Below are 25,580 nucleotides of genomic sequence, written 5' to 3'. Positions count from 1 at the left end.
GGGCCCCCTCACTGAGGTGGCCATTAACATGAATCAACATGTTTATTTTAACATTCTGGTTGATTAGATATTGCCTTTCAGTCAACATCTTCATGAAGAGTGTGTTGTCGATACCCCTATTTTTCAAGATGACAACAGCAAAGTTCAGCGGAGTGGAAGATTATATGACTGGTTTTATGAACACTCAGACACTCAATTACATCTCGACTGGTCTGCAAAATCACCTGACTTCAACTCCATTGAAAATTTGTGGGACATGCTGGAATAACGTGTAAGACGCCGAAATCAGCATCCTCGCAATTTGGTGGATTTGCGCTATCAAATCCTCAACGAGTGGCTTAAACTGAATTCGACGTACCTCCAAAACCTTGTGGACTCACTTCCTAACCGATTCCAGGTTGTTATCGAATCCAAAGGTGGTATTACTTGCCATTAAATGATGTTTTTCATGATTTTTCCAAGGGTGACTAATTTTCTGTCCGGTGTGCTTATATATATATATATATATATATATATATATATATATATATATATATATATATATATATATATATATATATATATATATATATATATATATATATATATATATATATATATATATATATATATATATATATATATATATATATATATATATATATATATATATATATATATATATATATATATATATATATATATATATATATATATATATATATATATATATATATATTTATATATATATATATATATAGACAGGGTGTCTCAGTTAAACGTTTCAGAACTCCTAAGAGGGGTAGGGTGCATCCTGGCGACTCGAAATCATATAGCAATGCGGGGTCGGAAATGCTTTCCTGAAGCGGTGATGTACACAGAAGCACCATAAAGAAAAGAGCCCGCCAGTGAGAAATCGTTTTAATAATGCAATGAAAAAATTACATGGTACATGGGTCAAAGTTAGTGTTCGAAGTTTCTGTCACCGTCTACAATGTACACCTCACATCTCCGGCGCATGGACATTCGAACATTCTGCAATACTCCAGGCATATCTCGAATTTCTCCGGCAGCTGCTGAGATTCTAGCAATCAGCTCCTCAGTCATGTCAACAGGGGTATCATAAGCCAGTGTTTTCATATGACCCCAGAAATCAAGACATGATAGGTCGGGTAACCGAGGAGGCTATATAATTTTTTCAATGACCCTGTATGACATAAATATATGCAACTTCTCATCCAGCCTTCAAGAGAAACCTGACAAGACTGAATAGTTGTAGTAAATTATTATCCAGGAAAGATCTGTGGGGATAATTGGAACATATGTCATCACAATTGTGATTTAAGCAGAATAAATGGCTCCGTCTCATTGTTAGCCCAACCACCTACGAGCGAATTCGAGGGCTCTACTAGTAAAACAGTTTTACGAGAACTGATATCGCGCACCCTCAACAGGCTGATCAAAGTAATCATCCACCCGTTTACTGACCAATACCAATGGTGCTCAGGTTTGTTGTTACACTTTAACAATTGAGATAACAAGAGTTTTTAGAGTTGACAATAAAGTTAACAATAAAACAATAAGGGATATCCAAACAATGACACTAGTAAAATCTATAGAAGAGAATTGTTTTCTTCATCAGAGAATAAAAAATTCTATTTCGAAAACTTGGCAAATTCTTTTCAATACTCATTTGATGTTTAATTTCAAAATTTCATTTGATACGAAGAAAAAAAAGCATTTTAATACAATAGCATTACTTCTCTCATTGCATGTTTTTTTCAAATCATTATCGAACTAGGTCCATAATAGTGAAAGTAAATATTCATTTTAAAAATAAAATCCTGGGAAAATATATTATATACTAAATATATCATCCCACGAAGCTGTAAGGTATTACCCGATTAAAATACCTTCAAAGATATATAAATAGGAAATAAAATGTCGACAAGCAAGCGCTCAAAAATAGACGCTCATTTTCACGACTTGCCAGGTGAGAATAAGAAGAAAGAAAAGTGATTTGAAATATAAAACTTAAAGTTGCTAACGAAAAATGAGAAAATAAAGGTGAGAACCAAATCTAGAAAAAGCACAGTAGCCGAGAGAAAAAAAAGATTTAAAAAAAAAAAAACAGAACAAGAAAACAGAAAAATCAAATTAGGGTAAAATGCATTTCCACGCGCTATGAAGAAGTTGTGAAAAACTAATGTTGTTAACAAGAAAACCAGCATTATTACAAAGAAGACAAGATTCTAAGGCATCAAGATGAGCTAATGTGAATGGGGTATAAATAATTATGGCCCTGTCGAAATTGAATTTATTCCCAAGATTCTACCAATGTGCAGCAATTGTTGTATTTTCATATTCTTGATAACGGATATATCTATCGTATTCCCTAAGTCTAAATTTTAAAGCATGTCTAGTTTGCCCGATGTAGTCAAAATCGCAATGAAAAGGAATGCGATAAAAGCCTTAGCGATTTTTAAAGCTAATAGGATCTTTAAGAGACATAAATTTGATTTCGTTAACAGGCCTAAAAATGACTTTCAAAACAAAACGGGAAAGTATATTAGTATTTTATAACAAACGGGAGAAAAACAATTGTTTGGAAAGTCTTGAAAATGGGAGCCTATTTTTGAGCGCTTGAAGCATGTTAACTGCTATTTTCTATTCATACATTTCTGAAGCGAATGAAATTTTTAATCAGGTAATAACTTATACACTATTGTTAAAGAGATATATACTAATTAAATAATAATGTTTTTATTTTTATTATTTTTTATTATTTTTCATTTTTATTTATTTTTATTATTTTAATTAATGTGCAATTTTCTGAATACTTCTGAGTGTTAAAAATCTTACATTTATTATAACTTTAAGAATAATTCGGGAACAAAATGCCTGTTAGTTCAAAAGCTAATTAAAGTTACTTTATGCCGTAAGGAAATGTTTCACAGGAAGTAAAATGTGAGAAATGTTTACAAACTCTTAACACCTGTTAAAATATTTTCTTTCTTACATGACTGTACACAAATGATAACAATAGTTGTTATCTTGAAACTCTAGATCTGTCAATTTCTGTGTATTTTGATGTTTTTCTTTCATTTCAATCCTCCAAGAAAGGTTTTATCATGACAAAACTTAACTTTTAATAATTTGTGGTATTGAAATTATCTTATAAGTTTTTGACAGTCTGTTAACATACACTTTTCATGTATTCAATCACAGCTTAATGTTAGCACATCGTACTTGTGATGAAACCATTGCGTTTTTGGACGAAAAAAGCCAGTCACAAGGATCAGAATTAGTTGAAGAAATAAAGAATCTTGATACTTTAAGAAGGAGACAAGAAGTAAGATTTTGTTTAGATTTACTTGATTAATAATTTGTTTATTTTTCATTTTTAAATAAGCATATTGTCTTACATTAATTGATTCTCAAAATAATTTACCTTTTAGGGGTTAATTATTAATCTTTTTTAATTAATTTTCAAACAGTTTAACTCTTCAGTTGATGCACAAAATATTATATTTTCTGGGAATAATACTTTTTTGCTTTATTCTGAAAATATTTTGCCTTTCTGGGGTTCATTCTAAAAAAATTAATCTTTCTTTAGTTAACTTTTAAAAGAGTTTAATTTTCTTCAATTGATGCACAAAATATTTTTTTTCTGGGAATAATATTGTAATTATTTTTTTTTGTTTCATTCTCAAAATATTTTGCCTTTCTGGAGTTAATTCTATAAAAAATTAATCTTTCTTTAATTAACTTTCAAAACGGTTTAACAGTTGATGTACAAAATATTTTCTTTTCTTGGAATAATACTCAAATTTTTTTTATTTTATATTTTCAGTCTCAAAACAATTTGCGACTAAAGTTAATGATTTTTCAAAATATTTTTGCAATAGGTCTTTTTTTTACTGCATAAATATTTAAAATATTATTTTTTTAATTATTCTCAAATATTTTACTTTTATTTGACTTATTTTAAAATTATTTTTTTGATCATGCTTTGAAAAATCTTTGATTTAATTTACATAAATTGGTCAACATTAAAATAAATGTTGAAATCAATGTCATTAAGACGGAAATTTTTTTTGTTCACATTTAGGCTGTACAGCGAGAACTTGAGCCTGCCGAGGAACGCTTAAAACAAGCTCTTGTTCTGGCAGAAAAGTAAGAATTTTTTAATCTATCTATCTATCTATCTTTCGAGGTTTCAATAAATTGAACGAATAATTCCTTTGAAATCGAGGTGGCAGGGAACTGTCCTTGAATGAGAAAGGTCCTGGGTTCGAATCCCGGGCAAGGCATCTTTCTCTCTCTCTCTGTGTTCTATGTCCTTTCTACTTTGTGTATGAATGTGACCCACTCTATAAACGGGTTGTGGTTGTGTGAATGGCATGGCAGAAGTTGAATTCCTGGTCATAGATGGCGCCACTGAAAAACAAGAACAATCGCACCCCCACTGCCTAAAACAGGCATACGACCAAAGGAAAAAAAAAACAACAAAAAAACAAAAAAAACACTAATTAGCATATTTGGGGTCATCTTCTCAAACCATTAAGACTGAGTAGCGAAGATCCAACCATAAGTTTTTTTTAAATAGTTTATTATTTTTGCTTATTATTTTTATTTATTTATTTTGAGCACTGCACAATAAATTTTTTCCTGCATTTTACAAATAACTAGTTTTCGTCATTTGGATAAAGGTGGCTAAATCTGATAGGCATATTTTAAAACGCGAACGGACCACCTATGTAAAATTGCAACATCTATGGGTATATTTTTTTAATTACATCATTTCATGTCCGGCCTGACTGGTAGGGCGTTGGACATGTGTTCGAGAAAACCGTAGTCCGAATCCATCCGGCCGAAGAATCCCCGTGTATTAAATGATGCCTAATGCACCTTAAATCTGTCGTGGTCGCAAAGTCCTCCCTGTTCCCATAACAAATCATTACCTATGAGGGTACTGATACAGGAGTTCCCTTGTCTTCTGGATTGGGTTCAAAATTACAAGGCTACGGAGTTGAACAATGATAGCCGTAAACTTAAATTTGGGTCGGCTGCTGAACAACGGTTATAAAATAAAATTACATACTCTTTAATTACACCATTTTTTTAGTTACTCTAAAAATATGTACTAAGAATTTTTATTATAGAACATCTTGTATAATCCACATTCATGCATGAAGAAAATGAAAAAATTTCCTTTATTTTCAGCGTTTCAAACTCATATCCTGATCAGAAAGAACAAATTCAAAGAAAAGTAAAAGACCTGAATGAAAAATGGGGTGTTTGCCAGGTAGTATTTTATTTTTAAATGAGTTTTCTGCAGAATAATATTAAACGAATTCAAGTAATTTGAATTTTTCTTCAATTATCATAATTTAGCCAAGGTGGTCCAGGTGATAAAGGCTCGGCTTCCAATGAGGTAGCCTAGGTTCAAATCACGGCGCTGGCTGGTCGATATTATGTTTGCACCCGGCTCGCAGCGTCCACAACGCTGAAGTAAAATATTATCAGTGATAGATAAATCATGGATTAGAGTACTTTTGCCATCGGGCTGACCTTGGAGGTTTCCGTGGCATACTCTCCATGTTACACAAATGCGGGTGAGTTCTTCAAAATGTGCTCCATGGAGGCTGTACTTGATCCAGGAGCTCTTTTGACTTTTGGGTGGTGTTCAAAACTACAAGTTAAGCATTGATAATCATAAAATTGGAATTCGATAGGCTGTTAAACGCCTGTTATGAAATAAATATATATATATATATATATATATATATATATATATATATATATATATATATATATATATATATATATATATATATATATATATATATATATATATATATGTATATATATATATGTATATATATATATATATATATATATATATATATATATATATATATATATACAGAGCTGTACATAATCCCCTCCGCCTGTAAGCGCCATTTTTCTTTACTACAACAGGCTTCAATGGTACATGTTGCTGCCATCTACCGGCAACTGCTTAAATTAAAACTTGAATACTTTCGGAATAACTTCATACGTTCTTTTTTGCCATATTCGTCTTCGTTTTTTTTACTATAACGCTTCGAAACCCTGGAGGGAATTATGAATAACCCTGCATTAAATGCTTGAAAAGCATAATTTGAAATGAAGTTATTAATTGAGCATTACCTTACTTAAAAATGCTAAATTAATTATTATTTTTTTTTCAAATTCAATCCAATTCATTTTAGTCAAATTATATTTCAATATTTCTCAAAATACTGGATTAAAATAATATACTTTAAAATTACTTTAGATGTTTAATTCTTTGACATTGATGAATTATCTTTAATTCCTTCAGCTTAATGGGGATTCTTTGTTTTTTTTACTTGCAGATCAGCGTTGCTCTTCTTTAAATATTATTTTATGAAAATTTTTGCACTAACTTTTTAATAAATAAATCATTTATAAGTAACTGTCATTTAAAGGTTGGTTATGAACTAAAAAGTCGACATAATTTTTTTTATCATTTTATAGCGCAAAACATAAAAAAAGAAAAAGGAATAAACAAATTAAGCACGAAAACCATTTCGTTATGAAAAATAAATTTAAATAGAAAAAAATAAAAAATAAATTTTTTTATGTAAAGTAAAAAATAAATGAATAAAATAAAATCATATTTTTTATGGTATTTTTGATCAAAGAAAAATTACTCTTGGAATCATTGTTAACTTATTAGCATATATGGCAACGTTACTTTTAAAAAGTAACGAGTAAAAGTACAAGTATTTTTAAAAAAAGTAACGAGTAAAAAGTAAAAAGTTCTTACTTTAAAAAGTAACGAGTAAAAAGTACAAGTAAAAGTACAAGTACTAAACAAAAAAAGTAACGATTTAAAAGTACATTTTTAGGAAATCGAAAATTCAAAGTAACTTAAAATTTTATTGAATAATATTCTTATGTTCTTTAATGTTTTTGCAAAATTGTTGTTATTTATTTAATTAGTTTTAATTTTGAAAGTTATGGATATTAATTTATTTTTAAATTCGGAGGAATATTATAATATAGCTTTATAATATAATCGTATAATATAATTTTAAAATCAAATATAATTTTAATATCAAGCTTTTTATGGATTTGCACGAAAAAGAAATTTTATCTATTGACTTTAATTTTTAGTTTATTATTTTTGTTTAGTTAAATTACCATTGATTTAAAATTGTTTTACTCTTTAGAAACGCGTTTTAAAAACACAAACATAAACAAAGCAAACACGGGGTTTCAGACAGCTTTGTGATCTTTGAGCTAGTAAAAAATAATTGAATGTGCAGTATAAGTTGAAACAGAAGGTATTTAAAAACGAAGTTAGCTGTGAATGCATATATATTGCATTCACAGCTTTTTTATTTATTTATTTATTTATTTATTTTAAGAAAGCTTACCGAGTTTTAGAAAAAAGTAACGATTTCATTTGATATTTCCGTTACAAATACTTTTACTTTTTCCCTAAAAAAGTAACGAAAGTACAAGTAAAAGTACTAAATTTAAAAAGTAACGAAGTACAAGTAAAAGTACGTACTTTTTACTTGTACCGGCGGTACAAGTAACGAAAGTAAAAGTACTGCCATGTATGCTTATTAGTAAATTGTGTCTTGTTAGTCTATTAACTCTTTTCACTATTTATGCTACAAACTTAATTATTTGCAACAAACTCTTAAATTCTTAAAGATGTAAATTTAAAGTAACATTTCAGTTGGTCGTTTAGAATTTAAGTTACTTATTTCTTTGAGTTCATTATAGATTTATACTTTATACATGTCACGTGGATCAAAATCAAAAATTTCGCAATTCAATTTTTTCCCCTATTTCTTCAAAATTCCTTCAATTGACATAAAACTCGCGTGAGCATTAGCCGATAGTAATTTTTCAGGAATTACAAAGAATTAAATACGAAAATTTTTCGCAAAAATATTTACTAGAAGACTCAGTTACGATACAGAAATAAAGTAAGTAAAAGCTAAGTGAATTTCTTCTCTGTTCTGAAATCACAGGTAACATTACATTCGCGTCCAATCAGAAAACACCGAAACACGATCGAAACGGATCAACCAATCAGCTTTTACCAAAGGGAATCGAACCCCAACCGAAGGCGGGGTAGGCGAGTACCCTACCGATCACACCACTAAGTCCTGTTTTAGTTCTGAAATAAATAACAATGCATTGAAATAATTTGTAAGAAAGTCCCATCGAAAAAACCGGTTTTTCCGTAATTTGCTGACGAGTAACTGCTGTATATGCGTTTGAACAAGAGCTTAATTAAATATTTTTTATTTTTTTATGTATCTTAAATGTTTTACATCGAATGTATTCATTGCATGAAATGGCATTTATGAAGTAATTTCTTTTCTTGGTAGTTATCGATAAAAGAAAGAAAACAGAAATTAGAAGAAACAGCTGGATTGCAGATTTTCAAAAATTATGCTTCTGATCTGGTAATTATTTTCAAATAAATTTATTTATTTCAAAATGTAATACTTACCTTTATGTATTTAAGTTTTAATATTTTTAATGCTTTACATCTTTATAAATTAAATTTTATATTTAATACTAAAAATGTTATAAATATTATTTTATTGATGAATTTTATTTATTTGTCTTACTTATTTATTTTTTTGTTTTTGCTAAATTTATGATTTAAACGAAGTATTTAAGAATGTTGATTAGTTTGAATCACAAGAAAATATTTCAGTGCTAAATAAATTAGTGTAGATTAATACTTTAATTTCCATTTAACATTTGTTAATATTATACAATAAACAAATAAACGTAAAACGTATCCCTCTTTTCTTTTAATTTGTCACATTACTATTTCCTTTCATTCATAAACATTTGAAGTAAGAGACATCGAACAACGTAATAAATCTCATTTTCAAATTTCTCGGGAAAGTGTTTGTGAGAATAATAAGGAACAGTTTGGAGTAAAAATATCAACTTTGGAAAAACTATGGTGTTTTACAATATGCTCTAAACCCAGATATGAAGAAAATACCACAATACCTTTATATTATGCTAGAGGTAGGCAAACGTCAGTATTTTACTTGAAATACTACAGTAAAAAGTGACAAAAATAGAAGGGAATGATTATATGAATACTAAGGAACAGTTTGGAGCAAAAATATAAACATAGGAAAAATTGAAAAATTATGGCGCATTACAATATGATCTAAACCCTGATTTAATAAAAAAATTATCTTCAAAGCTTTATATTTTTACAAGGGTCGGCAACATCAGTATTTTACTTTCATGACTGCAGTAAAAAGGGACAAAAGTATAGGAGAGAGTTTATGTGAATACTAAGGAACAGTTTGATGTAAGAATATCACCATTGAAAAATTATGGTGTATTAAAATATGTTCTAAACCCTATTGTAGTAGCTCTAAACCCTATTGTAGTAAATTTCAACCAAAGCTTTATATTTTGTCAGGGGTAGGCAAATGTCAATATTTTACTTTAAATACTACAGTAAAAAGTTACAAAAGTACAGGAGAGTATTTATGTGAATATTAAAGAACAGTTTGATGTAAATATTCACATTTGAAAAAGTTATGGTGCATTAAAGTATGCCTTAAACCCTTTTGCTGATAAATATTTCCTCCAGAGATTTATATTTTATCAGGAGTATGCAGACGACAGTATTTTACTTTAGTTACTACAGTAAAAATTTTTTTTTTGTCCCTCCTTAATTGCTTACATTGTTTTTTAAAATTATATACAGTATATACTTGATTTTCGTCCTCTCATTACTATATTACTTTCGAAATCTCTTATAATATTTCATGATGTATACTTACATTTTTTCGATACGTAATGTTTTTATTTACTTGCTTTTTTTAATCTTTGAAAACTTATGAACTCAGTCATTCTTGTTTTTAAGATAATTTTGATGCAATCTATAATTGAAAAAAAAACGCATTCATTCTTGTTCTTAAGATAATCTTGATGCAATCTATAATTGAAAAAAAAAACGCATTCATTCTTGTTCTTAAGATAATTTTGATGCAATCTATAATTGAAAAAAAAAACGCATTCATTCTTGTTCTCAAGATAATTTTGATGCAATCTATGATTGAAAAAAAATCAAGCAATGGAATTCATACTGAAAGGGAAATCTCTAACTAAAAAATTATGCACTTTTATTTTCTGTTTCTTGGTGTAACATTTTTGCAAACGTTTTATGTTGTTAACTCAGATAACTTAAAATATTTAATTATCTCTGAAGATAATAGATATAGTTCGACTAAAATTGTATTGTTTTCGCTAATATATGAAAATGCAGTATTAAGAAAATAAGCTATGTCAAAATTTTTACTTTTTAGCTTTTTTAGGTTTCTTTTTTATCATGAACCTGTGTTAACATATTGGTTGTTAATTTATTTCTGTTATTAAATTTTTTCAAAGCTTGAATGGTCATACATGATGGTTACAAAATTGAATGTAAGAGAAAAAATTGGTGATCTTGGAGTTGTGGATAATGTAATTAAAGAACACCATGACGTAAAGGATGAAATATCAACTCAAATGCACAGGTGCGTTTTTTTAATTTCAAAATATTTAAATATTGGAAGGTAAAATGAAAATAAAGTCGTCATTCCACTCAATTATTCGTCATGTGTCATTCCAATGTAATAGGTTTAGAAAGTAGTTAATACTTTATATATTTCTGGTAAATAATAAATTTCAAATAGAATTTATCAGAATCTGCAGACTAAACAGCGTTCCACAAAATAACGCTCTGTACGCTCCACAAAAAATCGTTTTGATAACATGTATTTTTATTAGCTGTCATACTTTAAATACTGCATAAAAAAAAACATTTCGAGTTGTTCCAATTTGAACAGCTGCTTAGTTACTTTACAGATTGATAAAGGACGCCACTTAAAATTTTAAATTAAGTTTTTTTTTTAAATGATAATAGTACTAACACAATTGGATATGTTAAAACCTAAGTTTGATTTATTTACTATTATGAATTGCATTGTTTTACTATAAGTTTTTTTTTTACTTATTATTTTTAAGATATTTATCTTCGCATATTTAACTGTAAATTATTTAAAAAAAACTTTTTTAAACAATAAGAAAACTTAAAACAATAAACAAACTTAACTCACAAATTTTAATATTTTAATTTTTTTTAAACTTATGCAAATTTGATCCATGATAAGTATAGAACAAAACTTTAAATATTATGTAAATATCTATTACATAGTTATTAATAATCAGTAATGCGTTATTCGTAATTCTAGAAATTTTAATTCGTAAATTCCATTTAATCCAAAATAAAATTAAAGAAAAAGAATATATATACAATTAATGCTTTAAATGAAAAATTATATATAATTAGAAATATATTCATAACTTCCGTTCTTCATTAGTCATTCTAAAATTTCTAATTCATAAAGTCCACCAGTCCATTATAAAAAATAAACATGTATATTTAATATTTTTTAAAAAAAATATTTCAAGTAATAAGAAATATGTTGACGCAGTAAAGACAACAAAATACAAAGATTCTATAAAAATAGTTTTTATATATTACAATAATAGTTGTAGCAACATTTTTTATAAAAACTGAAGTTTGACCTACAAATAACTTCATAAAAAACAAATAACTTCAACAAATAACCAACAAATAACTTCATAAAAAAATATTTAAAAATTATTTTTATAAAGTGTTTAGTGTCTCTATCTATCAATTTATAAACTAACTACACAGCAAAAGTAAGATTACATTACAAAGTAAGATTACATTAGGAGTACCAAAGATTTGATAACTGACAGCAATATTTGATTCATTCTTCAACTTTAGACCAACTAATGAACAAGAAGTCCCTATTGAAGTGACCACCTGTTGTATACTTATCTTAACTGAAAAACGGAAATTCCATTTCAGCTGGTGAAGCATTTCTCAAAAATAAATATTTCATTTCAGTATCTCTTCTTTAGGCAGGTAGGCGGGGACAAGAACAGCAAATATCTCTTTAACCGGGGAAATTTAACATTAGTTTCATAAAAAATGATGTGGTTCGATTTAATTTTATTCGTATAAGCTGGTTATTCGATTATCAGATATGCAATTGAGTGGAGACGACTGTATAACAATTTATTTTATAAAAATAATTTTAAAAATTATTTTTATAAAATGTGCAGTGTCTCCATCTATCGAATTTTAAAATAACTACACAGCAAAAGTAAGATTAGATTACAAAATAATAGGAAAGTACTAAACATTTTATACTAATATATTATACGTACAAATCAATGTTTTTAAATCGTGTTTAAAGTGGCACTTCTCATAACAAATACGATCCTATAAACATAAAAAATGTAAAATTTTGTGACATCGAAATTTTGACGCGCGGTGAACTATAATACTACTATTCAAATTTTCTTTAACCATACAACGGCGTGTAGTTAAACCCTATTAGAACGAAATTTAGTCCATTTTGAATTTTTCAAATTTGCTGTAACCATATTACGGTACGTAGTTAAATCATATTATTACGAAATTTAATCCTTTTTGAATTTTTCAAAACTGCTGTAACCATATTACGGTACGTAGTTAAACCATATTATTGCGAAATTTAATCCTTTTTTAATTCGATTGACTATGACACAATTTTATCACACTTGATTCCATTTAATACCTTATTTAAGGTGAAGAAAATTTACTTTATGTAATGATTACACGATGAATAAATACGATAATAGAATTCAAATTAGCATCATATTAATGTTTCAACAAAATTAAACAAAGTTAAATTTGCTACTGATAATTTTTAATAGCGCAGAATCCGCGGTATTGTTATTTATATCACTTTAAATTGACTAGTTTTCTTCTCAATTAAAGAAATGATGCGTAGTTAATAAGCAGCAAAAGTTTAAATAACTTAAATTAATAATAAGCAATCAATATCTTTGCTCAAAATTTAAGCAGAAAAAAAGGGATTTAAGGAATTTACTTTGTTTTAAAAGATTCGATAAACAGGTATAAATAATTCACGTGCGTCTCAAGACTAGACGATTTCTCCACTCTTCATATTTTCCCCCTCTGCATACCGTAGTTTTGAAATATCGTGATTATTGAAATATACTTTTTATTTTATTACCGTCGTTGAACAGCCGACCCAATTTTCGGGTTTGCGAGTACTAATGTTCAACTCCGTAGCCATGTAATTTTTAAACCAATCCAGAAGACAAGGGAACTCCTGGTCAAGTATTGGGAGAAATTTGCCTTTGTGGAGGACTTTTTGATAGAACTATCCTGCATTTGCGTTGCATGGTGAGGAAGACCACGAGAGCTTCCCCCGGTTAGCCTGACGGCTAGGAGACTCCAACCAATGATCCGTCTACCACTGAGTATATTTCACGTCAGCACTGTGCTCGGTGCAAGCCATATGCGGAATTCGTATCGACCAGACATAGCCGGGATTCAAACCCTGTCCACCTCATTGAAAGGCGAACGCTCTATCCCCTGAGCTATCGTAGCTCTGTTATTTAAACCATGGTAATGAAGAGGGGAAAAGTGTGGGGAGTGGGGAAATCACGCGAGACTCCAATTATTTTTACAAAAAGTATAATTCATCCTTATACTAGTATTTGCCTCTGAATTTTGAAATATTGATTATCTCACAGCTTTATTTTTATTTATTTATTTACTGTGTAGATTTGAGGAAGCTGAAGAATTAGGTAATACCATTCAAGATCAACATGCTGAAGTGAGACCTCTTTTAGCACAATTGGAAGAATCTAAAGCTACTGTTTCAGATCTTTGGGTTGAAAAAGAAGTTTGGCTACAACAAAAACGAGATTTGCACCTGTTTAATAAAGAAACTGATCACCTGCAAAGACTATGCTCAACCCAAAGTACTCTTCTGATATCAACAGAACAAAGGGTAACATAGATATACAGTCCCTGGTTAAAGGCACTATAAGACTCTATGTAAAATCTTAATTATTAGGTGATACTATACAGCTTTATTGTTTTTGTGCTGCTGAAACCGGTTTGCACTAATTCGTGTATCAATTGATCGTGTATCAATTATCGTTCGTGTATCAATTGATTAACATTGTAATGCAATACGTTAAAAATAAATTCAAATAGGAAGTATATTAAAAATCTCCTTAATAAAAACCCATTACATGTATGTTTAAATATAAAAGTATTGCCTATAAACTCGTGCAAAACATGTAATTATTAAAAAACTACAGCGCGTCTAAAAATTTGGTCTAATTATTATAAAATACTGATATAATAAATATTCTATATTTATATAATACATTGTCTCATTTATCCAGTCGTTGAAATTATATTATATATTGTTTAATTTAACCAATTGATACACGAACGTAAACAGGTGCAAACTGGTTTCAGTAGCTTAAAAACAATAAAGCTGCATATTATCACCTGCTAATTAAGATTTTACATAGAATCTTATAGTGCGTCTAATAATAAGGCCAGATACTGTAGTTTTTCTAATACATAATCAATATTTTAGTGAAATCTTAAATGCGACCCCCTCCCCGACTAACTTGAGTTAGAAAGCCATATATAGTGGCTCCCTCTATTGGAAGTTACTTGAAACTCTACTAATGGTGAAATTAATTTATTTCAATGAAATGAAATAAACCCCAAAATTTGGTTATGAAATAGTTTTAATTCTGTATAAATTCGAATAAACAATATCGTTAGTTTTATCAATTTATATTTTAATCTTATATTTTTTGTCATTATTTTACATACAAATTATTTTAAAGCAAAGGTAAAATAACAATTAATGAAGATTTATTTAATATTAAAATTACTAAAATGCATTCATTCAAAGGCGCAGGTAGAATAATAGAAAAGGGGGTGCAACCCTCTAACAAACTACTAACTCTAACAAGCCCCCCCCCCAAAAAAAAAAAATTATTTAACCCTTTTGAAGGCCGTGGTAAGTATATTTACCACCACGTTTTACCACTTTTAATTTAGGGTTCCATTTTTCAATATCTTCAGCTTTCTTGAAGTGAGTTTGAATAAAATTGGTAACCATTTGTCACTTTTAAAAAACGTATAAAAGTTATAAAATACATGATTCCTTTTTGAAGTTTGTAGCATTTAAGGAATTTATTTTATAAATAAAGAAAAATTAAAGTCAGTAAGTTCCTAATAGGTCATGTTAAATATATTTACCACCAAAAAAATGGCATTTTTATAAACTAAATGAGTTTTTTTTTTTATATCAATTACTATTCTTAAAACAACTTCAATTCCAAAAATACTTTAATTTACCTTTACTAGAAATAAAGGGCCCATTAAAGGGTTAAAATATTCTGTTATTACATATACTTTCATCTGTTAATGTTTTTCAAGATACATTTCTTCATTGCTAACAAGATATTTAAAAAAAAATACGAATTTCTTGTACTAGCAAATTATGCCTCAAGAAACTGTATTGATGGCACTGGCATAGCTACTGACTTTGAAACACAAATAACTACAAACAGTATTTTCGTATACTAGTGTGTTTGTGCACGCTTAACATTGGTATTTATTGTGATGATGAAGTTTTACAGTTGCGAGAAGTCAGTTTGTGTTATACACCTTTCTTAAACTAAATAACTAATCGAAAATATAATATTATTTATATTTCATTAAATGAAATTTAAAAATATAGCTTAGATATCTGCCAAGTCTCTGCATGCTCAGTGTGCATAAGAAAAGAATCAAAGATGACTCAGAATTCATTGAAAAAGTTATAAATAGATTTGGACAGCAAACAAGACGATTACAATTCTTGTTTGATTAAACAATTTTTTAATTGTTATGTATGAATAATTACTTAATTATTTGTTTTTTAATAAAAAAATTTTTAATGAAAAAATTTTATGACAAATTTGTTTTTCTGTATCTCTTTAATTGTTTAGGAAAAAGCCTGGGGGGTGCAAGTGCACCCTCTTGCACCCCGCTGCCGGCGCCCTTGCATTCATTTCCATCTAAAATGCCTTCGTTTGTAATAAAAAATTTAGAGATCTGTTTTTTTTTCAATGTCTGTAAAAATATTTTAATTTTGTATCTTTACAAATTTTGTTTATTATTATGTTTACAAAATATACATCGACATTGCTTTAAGCATACTTAGGTATAATATATGTAAAACTTGCAATTAAGTATTTAATTTTCAAGCCTTGCTGATTAATTATTTTTAAAAAAATTAAACACGCAATATCAAAAAAATAAAATTTAAAAAAAAAATAATAATAATTTTTAACGAACTTTTCGAAAACTACAAAATTTACCCTGCAGATACATTTTATTTCAGTATTATTTAATCATGTACTTATTTAACTTTTATTATTTGATTCTTTTTTACTTCATATTGTATACTTTTAGGATACCTTAAGTGATGCTGAAATTTTACTACGGCATCTTGAAACTCTCGTTGAAACAATGAAAGCTCAAGAATCTCGCTTTAATGCATATGAAAAAATGTCTGATTCACTGATAGATGCCGGACATACAGAAAGTGAATAGTATGGTTAATTTTTTGATGTTTTATCATATTAATTTATCTTTACACACTCAAGTGTGAAGTTTATTTATGTAAAGTGTTTGGAAAATACTACCCTGACTGCATATAAATATTATTAGATTTATTATAATTCTTCTGAAAAAGAATGTCTGTAACTTATGCAGTCATGAATGTGCAATAATGTTACAGTTAATGTTACTTTTTTCAAAGTATCTAGTTTAGTTCTCCGTTGATTACTTTGCATGCTTGTTTTGTTTCCCCATTACATTTCTGAACTTTTTTTTTTAAATATAATTTATTATTAGGCTTGGTAAATGAAAACGATTTTTTTTTATATGCTACTATGATTTAATACGAGATTATGATTTAATGCACAATATTATGATTCAACGTTAAACAAGCGTTTTATAAAGATTTTTTTAGAAATAGTTTTAATGACCATGTAAGAAGCTAAGAAATCTAAAGAAGCAATATATATGAAATGATCATTTATTTTAAGATAGTGCCAAAAAATTTTAAGTGTTTAAAATTAAGTAGAAAACTAATATTTAATAAATATCCTTCGATTTTTTCACAGTAAAACAATATACAGGAAACTATATCGTTTTTATTTAGTTAAATTTTCAAAGCAATCAATATGCCCAATCTTGATGACGATGAAATCTTGATGAGACCATCAAGATTTTTTGATGGTTTATGCCCAATCTTGATGATGATGAAATATGCCCAATCTTGATGAAATATGCCCAATCTTGATGCTGATGAAATCTTAATGAGACCATCAAGATTTTTTGATGGTTCATGTTAGTTTCTTGCTGGCCCAGCACTATTTACAGGTTAACATCATCGGATAATTCCCATCATGTGGTAATGAATTTTGATGGGTCAACAAACCTCCATCATTTCATGATGGAAGATGATTTTTATTATATGATGGTCAACCAACATGCTATGTTAGAAATTCTTTGACCAACAAATTCCACCATCTCATGATGGAAAATGTTGCTTTAGCACTATGATGATCAACCAACAAGTTATGTTTGAAGTTCTTGGGTCAACAACTACCTTCATTTCGTGATGGAAAACGTTGTTTCAGTACAATGATGGACATCAATAGTCAGTTAAATAAATTGAAAATTCATATGACGGGAGCTAAAAAGTCAATAATTTTTTTTATTAAGGGTAAGAAAGGTAGATTAGGAGTGTGTGGGTGTGAGCTGGTAGTGGAAAACACTCTCTTCGTTTGATGCGGTGAGCAGCTAAAATGATCATCGTCTGGTAACGCATCTTATAAAGGTAAGATATAAAGAAGTGAAAGAGGTCCCCCCCCAAACCAAAGCAAAGAGAGTGGATTGACCCAACATAAAGCTGAATCAATTTCAATATCGGGATGTTGGGCAGTCTTAATGGTCCCAACAGAAAGCTCGATGGTTTGTGATGGAAAATTATAATGTGTAGCTTGCAAATATTGTTGAATTTTTTTTGATGGCAGTCTTGATGATCCCAAGGAAAAGCTTGATGGTTCATGATCGAAAATTTTAATGATAACCAGTAATTTATGTTGGATCATGATGTTTTTTTTTTGTTGTTGGCCTATTATAAAAATTCGTCATAGTATGATGAGTATGCTATGTTGGCTTAACATGAAAAAGTAATAATTCCTAACGTGAGATGTTGAGCAGATTTGATGGTCCCATCAAGCTGCATGATGGTTTTTGATGGAAATTCAAAATGGTAACCATCACATTTATGCTGGTCCATCAATGAAAAACCGTCATGAATTTTTGTCTTTGGCATGATATTATTATAAAATTGTACGTATTCTAGTGCAATGATTAAAAATTTTCTAAATTACCAGTAAAAATAAACGATATCTCGACTTGAATAACCTTTGGCTTAATAATCGCATTCTCTAATATAAAAGACTAACATTCAAGAATTGAGGGAAGCTCTTAGGGAATTAAGTTACGATCTTAGATGAAAACCTACTGTATACCTATTCCTATTCGTAAGTACCTATTCGGAATAAAGACAACTTTTTTTTACTTTTATTTAAGGATATTTAATTTAATTTATTTTTTAAAGAAGCTAATTTATAAGTATATGGATGCAAGATACCTAACATATGAATGCCAGAGTCTAATCTATGAATATACAAGCCATTCATGTATTAGCTAATATCTTGATTCATGGCTTGAAAGGATGTAACCAACAAAAGTTTGCCATATTAATGTACGAGATTTTAATGATTTAAAAACATGGATTATTTGAATATGTGCTTAGATAATGATACAGTTAAATCTATTTCAGCATAAAAATCAAGAAAGATCAAACTGTGGAACAAAGAGAAAAAGTGAAACAGCTGGCTGAAAACAGGAAAAATATCCTTTTAGATATTTTTGAATTTCAAGAATTTAAAGCTGATGCTTTTGAGGTAAAAGAGTATTCGTTTTTTTAGCACATTTTGTTCCCATTGATTGAAATAATGCCAGGCGTTACGTTTTAATATTCTTCCATTATCGTTCTCAAACATAATATTTAAGTCGTTTTCCTTTTTTTTTTGCTAGTCTTATATTAACCTTACAATATTTATGAAAGATTCTGATTTAAAAAAAAAAAAATTAGCTAACCTTTCATTTAGTAACTTTTTCATTGGTGGTTAAGTAATCACTTTAGTTGAGATAATTGACTCAACTTTCTGTCGATCAATAATTCTGACAATGTAATGATATTGTCATTAATAATTCATCAGTGTCCACGCCCTGAAAAATTCTGAATAAAATTACCGTATTATTGGCACCGTAGGGTGCATTATCCGTAAAATATGTATTTAATGAGAGTTATTTAGTAATTTTACGATAATTACTGTGAAAATTAAGATGTATCAGATTTTTTGTTCCGTAACATGTTACGGTAAAAATAGATTTTACAGTAAAAATATTTTACCGCAATTTGATTCGGAATTTTTTGCAACGCACTTTACGAGAATCTCAAACTAAAATCTCTCATAGTGCTTCTTTTAAACACCACTTTTTTTTAAAAAAAAATATTCCTATTCCTCAATTTCGAATTCGTTTTCGAATTGTATTTTATAAATTAGTTAGGTAAAAAATACCTGAAAATTGTTGAATTTGGAATAAATATCACAAAACATTTCGTGACTGGTAAAAACGCTGCATTAAGCTTTCTTCATTTATTCGATCTTTACTTTTTATTTTTTACCAAATTGAGATTTTTACTACTTTATAACATTTTAAAAACTAAATAATTATAAACACTAAAATTATTCGTAATTTTTCACTTGTTAGAAAATTATAAATTTACTTTTTGAGAAAGAAATGCTTCTTAAAACAATCAATAGCTCAGTTGCATTCTAGAAATTAATCTAAAATCTATGCTTAAAACTATTTAATTAAAATTTAGTAAACAAATGGAAGTGGTTTTGAAAACCAATTGTGATATTTAAACTTTCCTTCATTTTCAGATGAATACTTGGATTTTGGAGAAAACAAAACTTGCCAAAGATTTGACAATTGATATTTCTGTGAACCTTCCTTATAAAATGAAAAGACAACAAACATTTGAAGCAGAAATTTCAGCAAATCGTGATAGATTAACAAACACTCTATTGGTAATATGTAGTTTTTATTATTGACAAATATTTAAAAAAATAAAAATAGTTTTTGAAATTTAAAAAAATTATTTCTTGTTTCAGAGAGGAGAAACCCTAGTTAAAGACAACACGAATGTCAATCAAAATGAAGTTGCATCAATACTTGAAGAGCTTGGGAATTCCTGGAATGAACTTATAGACCTTGTGGAATTAAATCAATCTACACTTCAAAAAGCTCTTGCTTTGAGAGATTTTAGCAATTCTGTCGAGCAAATTCTAAAAAAATTAAATGAACTCATAAAAGCAGTTTCTTCTACTAATTATGGAAAAGATTTGCGAAGCGTAAAAAGTTTAATTAAAGATCTAGAGGTATGTTAACTTGAGAATGGTGTTTCAAATATTTGAAAAATGTATGTGATTTACTTATTTTTTATGGTGTATAATTATACTTAGCAAACACTAGGAAATTTTAGTAGTTATAGGCATAACTTATAAACATTGTAGAATTAAACCAATTTACACTTCAAAAAGCTCTTGCTTTGAAAGATTTTAGCAATTCTGTCGAGCAAATTCTAAAAAAATTAAATGAACTCATAAAAGCAGTTTCTTCTACTAATTATGGAAAAGATTTGCGAAGCGTAAAAAGTTTAATTAAAGATCTAGAGGTATGTTAACTTGATAATGGTGTTTCAAATATTTAAAAAAGTGTGTATCATTTACTTATTTTTAATGGCGTATAATCATACTTTCCACCAGGAATTTCAGTAGTTATAGCAGTAACTTATAGACATTGTAGAAGTAAATCAATCTACACTTCTAGAAGCTCTTGCTTTGAAAGATTTTGGCAATTTCGGCGAGTAAGCTGCAAAAAAAATTAAAGGAACTCACAAAAACAGTTTTTTCAACTAATTATGGAAAAGATTTGAGAAGCGTAAAAAGTTCAATTAAAGATCTAGAAGTAGGTTAACTTGGAAATGGGTATTTCAAAGAGTTGAAAAGTGTATATCATTTACCCATTTTTTATGACATATAATCATACTTTGCAACTACTACGCAATTTTAGTAGTTATGGACATCACTTAAGGACATTGTAAAAGTAAATCAATCTACACTTCTAGAAACTCTCGCTTTGAGAGACTTTATCGATTCCATCGTGTAATCTCTAATAAAAATAAATGAACTCACAAAAACTGATTCTTCAACTAATTATGCAAAAGATTTGTGTAGAAAATTCAAATAAAGATCTTGCGGTAAGTTAACTGGAGAAAGAGTGCTTCAAACATTAGAAAGAATGGATATCATTTGATTATTTTTTATAACGTACAATCGTATCTTCAAACTACTACGGAATTGTAACAGTTATAGGCATAAATTATAAACATTGCATAATTAAATCAATCTACACTTCTAGAAGCTCTTGCTTCGAGAGGATGTATCAATTCCGTTGGGTAAGTTCTCAAAAATTTAATTAACTTCCCAAAACAGTTTCTTCAACTAATTATGGAAAAAAATCTTCGAAGCATAATAAGTTTGATTAACACGTTCACGCCGGGAAAAGTGAAATACTGGTACGGGAAAAGAGAAAATACTGGTAGAAGAACTATTTCAATATTAGATAATATTCGGGAGGAGTTAATCTATTCTCAACAATAACAATTCACTGTAAGGAAATTTATCACGACGAAGAAGCAATTCAATATAAAAACTGCATCCGTTAAAAACAATTGGTAGTTATGGATTTTTATTATTCCCGGAAAAAAACTAAAAATTGAAATTTATTGTTACCAGTTTTTACTCCGGTGCGTTGCCAAGATGAGACAATCTAGCGTGACCCACTGGTGGGTCACCCCGGCGTGAACGTGTTAAAGATCTGGAGGCAAGTGATCTTGAGAAAGAGTGCTTCAAAAATTTGAAAGAGTGTATATCATTTGCTTATTTTTTATAACGCACAATCGTTTCTTCAAACTACTACGGAATTGTAACAGTTATAGGCATAAATTATAGACATTGTATAATTAAATCAATCTACACTTCTAGAAGCTTTTGATTCGATTTGGATTCCGTTGGGTAAGTATTAAAAAATTAAATGAACTCCCAAAAACAGTTTCTTCAACTGTTTTATTGTTTTAAGTGGTGTATTATTTAATTTTCATGTTTCGTTTAATATATTAATGCATTACTTCATGTTTTTAGGTGTTGCTTTATGATCTATCATAAAAGAACACAATTTAATTAGATGAATAATTTTATTTACTTTATTAATATTTTAGACTGTAGAAAACGAAAAAAGCTCATTACTGCCAAAGATATCACTGTTGGTTGGGCAAGGAAATCAACTAATTGAAGCTAATTGCGAAGAAGAGGCTATACAAAAACTTCTCACAAAAATGACCAATAAGTAAGAACAATGATAATTTTATTAATGATGTATTACAAACATTTAATTTATAGTTTCAAAGTTATTTAGTTGGCATCTAAGTTCCCGCTTTTTTGAAAATTGCTTTAAAGCTTAAAGTGTAACATTCTCTTTTTTTTTGTTAGTTATGTCATTTCTAGCAAATTATCGTGCGAAAGTTGATTAACAACCAAAGAACAATTTTAAATCAAAGTTTATGTTTGTAAACTTTGCATATCAAACAGGAGTGGTTCTTTTAGCTATGAGACACTCTACATAAATAGCACAAATGTCATGAACAGCTATTGCTGTCTGAAACCTTGATTAAAAGCAAAATCAAGTAGTTCTCGAAAATCGTTTTTTCTTCTGTTCATTTTCTACAACTTGACATTCCATTTTACTGATACAGAGATTCGGTAAAACAAAGCACCCTCTTTCGAATAATATATTATGCCAAAAGCATTTAATGAGATGTAGAATGTTAAAAAATAAATAAATAAAAAACGGCGGGGATTAATTTGCCAACCCAATAAATGTGAACTCTATATAATGTTTTAGAAAACACGGAGAACCAAGACGTTGGTATGTAAATCTGCATTAAAGGGGATTTACGAGTTATCATATTTGATTTATAACCTGGGTATTATCATATTTAGTTTGTGATCTGGATAATGCATTATAAATAATCTTAAAAGACAAGAATGTTAAAAAATAAATTTAAAAAACGGCGGGGATTAATTTTCCTACCCAATATGTGTGACTTCTATAAAATGGTTTAGGGAACACAAAGAGCCCAGACGTGGGTATATAAATACAACACTGTTACAAAGGGGATTTACCAGTTATCATATTTTATTTATGATCTAGATAGGGCATTATCAACAATATTAAAAATAAGAATGTTAATAAATAAATAAACGGCGGGAATTAATTTGTCAACCCAATAAATGTGAACTCTATAAAATGTTTTAAAAAACACGGAGAACCAAGACGTTGGTATGTATATGTAAATCTGCTTTAAAGGGGATTTACGAGTTATCATATTTAATTTATTACTTGGGTAATGCATTATTATCAACTAGAAAAACGTGTATTGTTTAACTTCATTGACCTTGATCTCGTGAAATGAAAAATTAAATCGTAATAAAATGATAGTAATAACGAGAAAATTATTTAATTTCTTTACTAAAGCTGTTTTTAATTACAGTTTTGCTATTTTTATCGTTTAAAGAATTTTCGATCGCGACATATGTTGATGACACATTTTCACAAAGCAGTCATTTCCTGCCAATATTATCAACAATGGAGTAAACCACTGTTGATGCTTCCAGCGATCAACTTGAAGTTTATTGACACAGTCTAATAATTTGAATTTTCGTGATGAGTGAAGACAAGTTTTTTATTTGACCATATGTTTAGTCATGATTGCTTCGAAATAATTAATTCAACATACACCAATAGATAAACAATGATTTACACGATTTTTGTTCACTCCAAAGCATAACTTTTTATTCTAGGATATGGAGGTTTGAATCCATGTTGACATAACTTTCTCATATTGAAATGTCTATTAAAGTTGACATGTTTAATCTATTTTGTTTCATTTGTTCATTACTGATGAGCAACTGATTGATTTTAACTTAATGGCTATCAATGCTCAGATTGGTAGACTTTCAATTTGCAACACAATCCAGAGAACAAGGAAACTCTGGGATCAACAATTTTTCGTGAAGGACTCATTGACTGAAACTAGTTTACAATGCGTTACAAGGATAAGAAAACAATGAAATTCTCTATTAGGCGAAACTATGCTGGAAGGGGACTTGATCCCACTATCCATGGTCGTTGCGAACTGAATGCTGTATGCAAAATGAACCAGTCATCGTTGGGTTCAAACCGGCATCTTCTTATTGGAAAAGGAACACTTCATCCCTGAAGCCGTTTCGAATCTGATGTCATCCTTTGAATTTAAATAGGTTTAAGGATATTTTAAAATAAGAGATGAATCTTAAATTTTATTTCATTTTAGATCAGATGAATTAGAAAAGCCTTTGGCTGAAAGAAGACAGAAACTTGAAACTTGTTTGAAATTTTATCAATTCAAATCAGATGTTGAGAGAGAACAAACGTGGATTTCAGAGCAAATGGTATTACTTTCAACAGTCCCGGTTATTCGCAATTTGTTGGATGCTCAAAAATTCCAAAAGAAAATTGGAGTAAGTACAAAATGCACTTACATAGTTTTTATAAGCTATTCTGTAAATTATTTATTAAGTTCTTAAAGCTAACACATAAACAATAAGTTTCTAAAACTTCTTAAAAATAAACTGATGTTTAAAAATATAAGGCAGACTTGGTCCATGTTTGTGAAATATTAAACCCTTTTCATAAATTAAAAAATTATGTAATGTTTACGTTAGAGTCAGTTTGATGTTCAGTGGGGAACATTAAATCTAATATATCTAAATGCAAATGAAATTTACGATATAGTGATATATTTAAGAAAAGCAACCACTTTCGGTACTTAATACATGCTCTGACCAGTAACAAAATTATGTACACTAAATGTGCTATGAAATTAGCAGAAATATGTACCCAAAAATGCATACGACTTTTTTTTACCGAATGTGCTTGTATAATTATCATTTGAAATTAATCAAATCGAATACCAAAAACAAAACTTACGCACTGATATTTAAACAATTACACCTTTGTCTAACGTTGAATGCAAAAAAAAAAAAGAAAAAAAAAGAATTCCGTACAGTTTCGTATTTATTGTTTTTCAACCTTATTAGTTGTAAACGGTTTCAAAATCGTAAAGTTAAAAAATGTTCCTAACCATAAATTTTTGGGTTAATAGGATAAACAGACTATTGCCGGTTAATTTACCATGATTTTAGAATGAAAATTCTGAGAGTTTGATCGAAGCTCATGAAACATAACATGTTTAAGTTCATGAACGCAAATACTCTCCTTCTTTTCAGACAAAGATTTTAATAACATTTTTAAGGTACCA

General features: G+C 28.7%; 1 protein-coding gene across 1 annotated transcript in view; it reads left to right on the top strand.

The window, feature by feature from the left end:
* LOC107454829 (spectrin beta chain, non-erythrocytic 5) overlaps positions 1-25,580 on the top strand; it is a 183,503-nt gene that overhangs the window by 64,481 nt on the left and 93,442 nt on the right. Inside the window, exons 23-34 of the mRNA XM_087155893.1 lie at positions 3,208-3,331; positions 4,091-4,155; positions 5,206-5,287; positions 8,400-8,477; positions 10,444-10,571; positions 13,709-13,937; positions 16,418-16,557; positions 18,867-18,990; positions 20,041-20,187; positions 20,272-20,538; positions 22,440-22,567; positions 24,594-24,780. Of these exons, the coding sequence (XP_087012019.1) occupies positions 3,208-3,331; positions 4,091-4,155; positions 5,206-5,287; positions 8,400-8,477; positions 10,444-10,571; positions 13,709-13,937; positions 16,418-16,557; positions 18,867-18,990; positions 20,041-20,187; positions 20,272-20,538; positions 22,440-22,567; positions 24,594-24,780 (1,699 nt within the window). The remainder of the gene's footprint in view (positions 1-3,207; positions 3,332-4,090; positions 4,156-5,205; positions 5,288-8,399; positions 8,478-10,443; positions 10,572-13,708; positions 13,938-16,417; positions 16,558-18,866; positions 18,991-20,040; positions 20,188-20,271; positions 20,539-22,439; positions 22,568-24,593; positions 24,781-25,580) is intronic.

This window comes from Parasteatoda tepidariorum, chromosome 12, assembly GCF_982258835.1.
Source record: "Parasteatoda tepidariorum strain Cologne lab strain chromosome 12, Ptep-v5.0, whole genome shotgun sequence".
Taxonomy (NCBI): domain Eukaryota; kingdom Metazoa; phylum Arthropoda; class Arachnida; order Araneae; family Theridiidae; genus Parasteatoda; species Parasteatoda tepidariorum.
The sequence above is the reverse complement of the archived record's forward strand: the minus strand, read 5'-3'. Positions and strand labels throughout refer to the sequence as shown.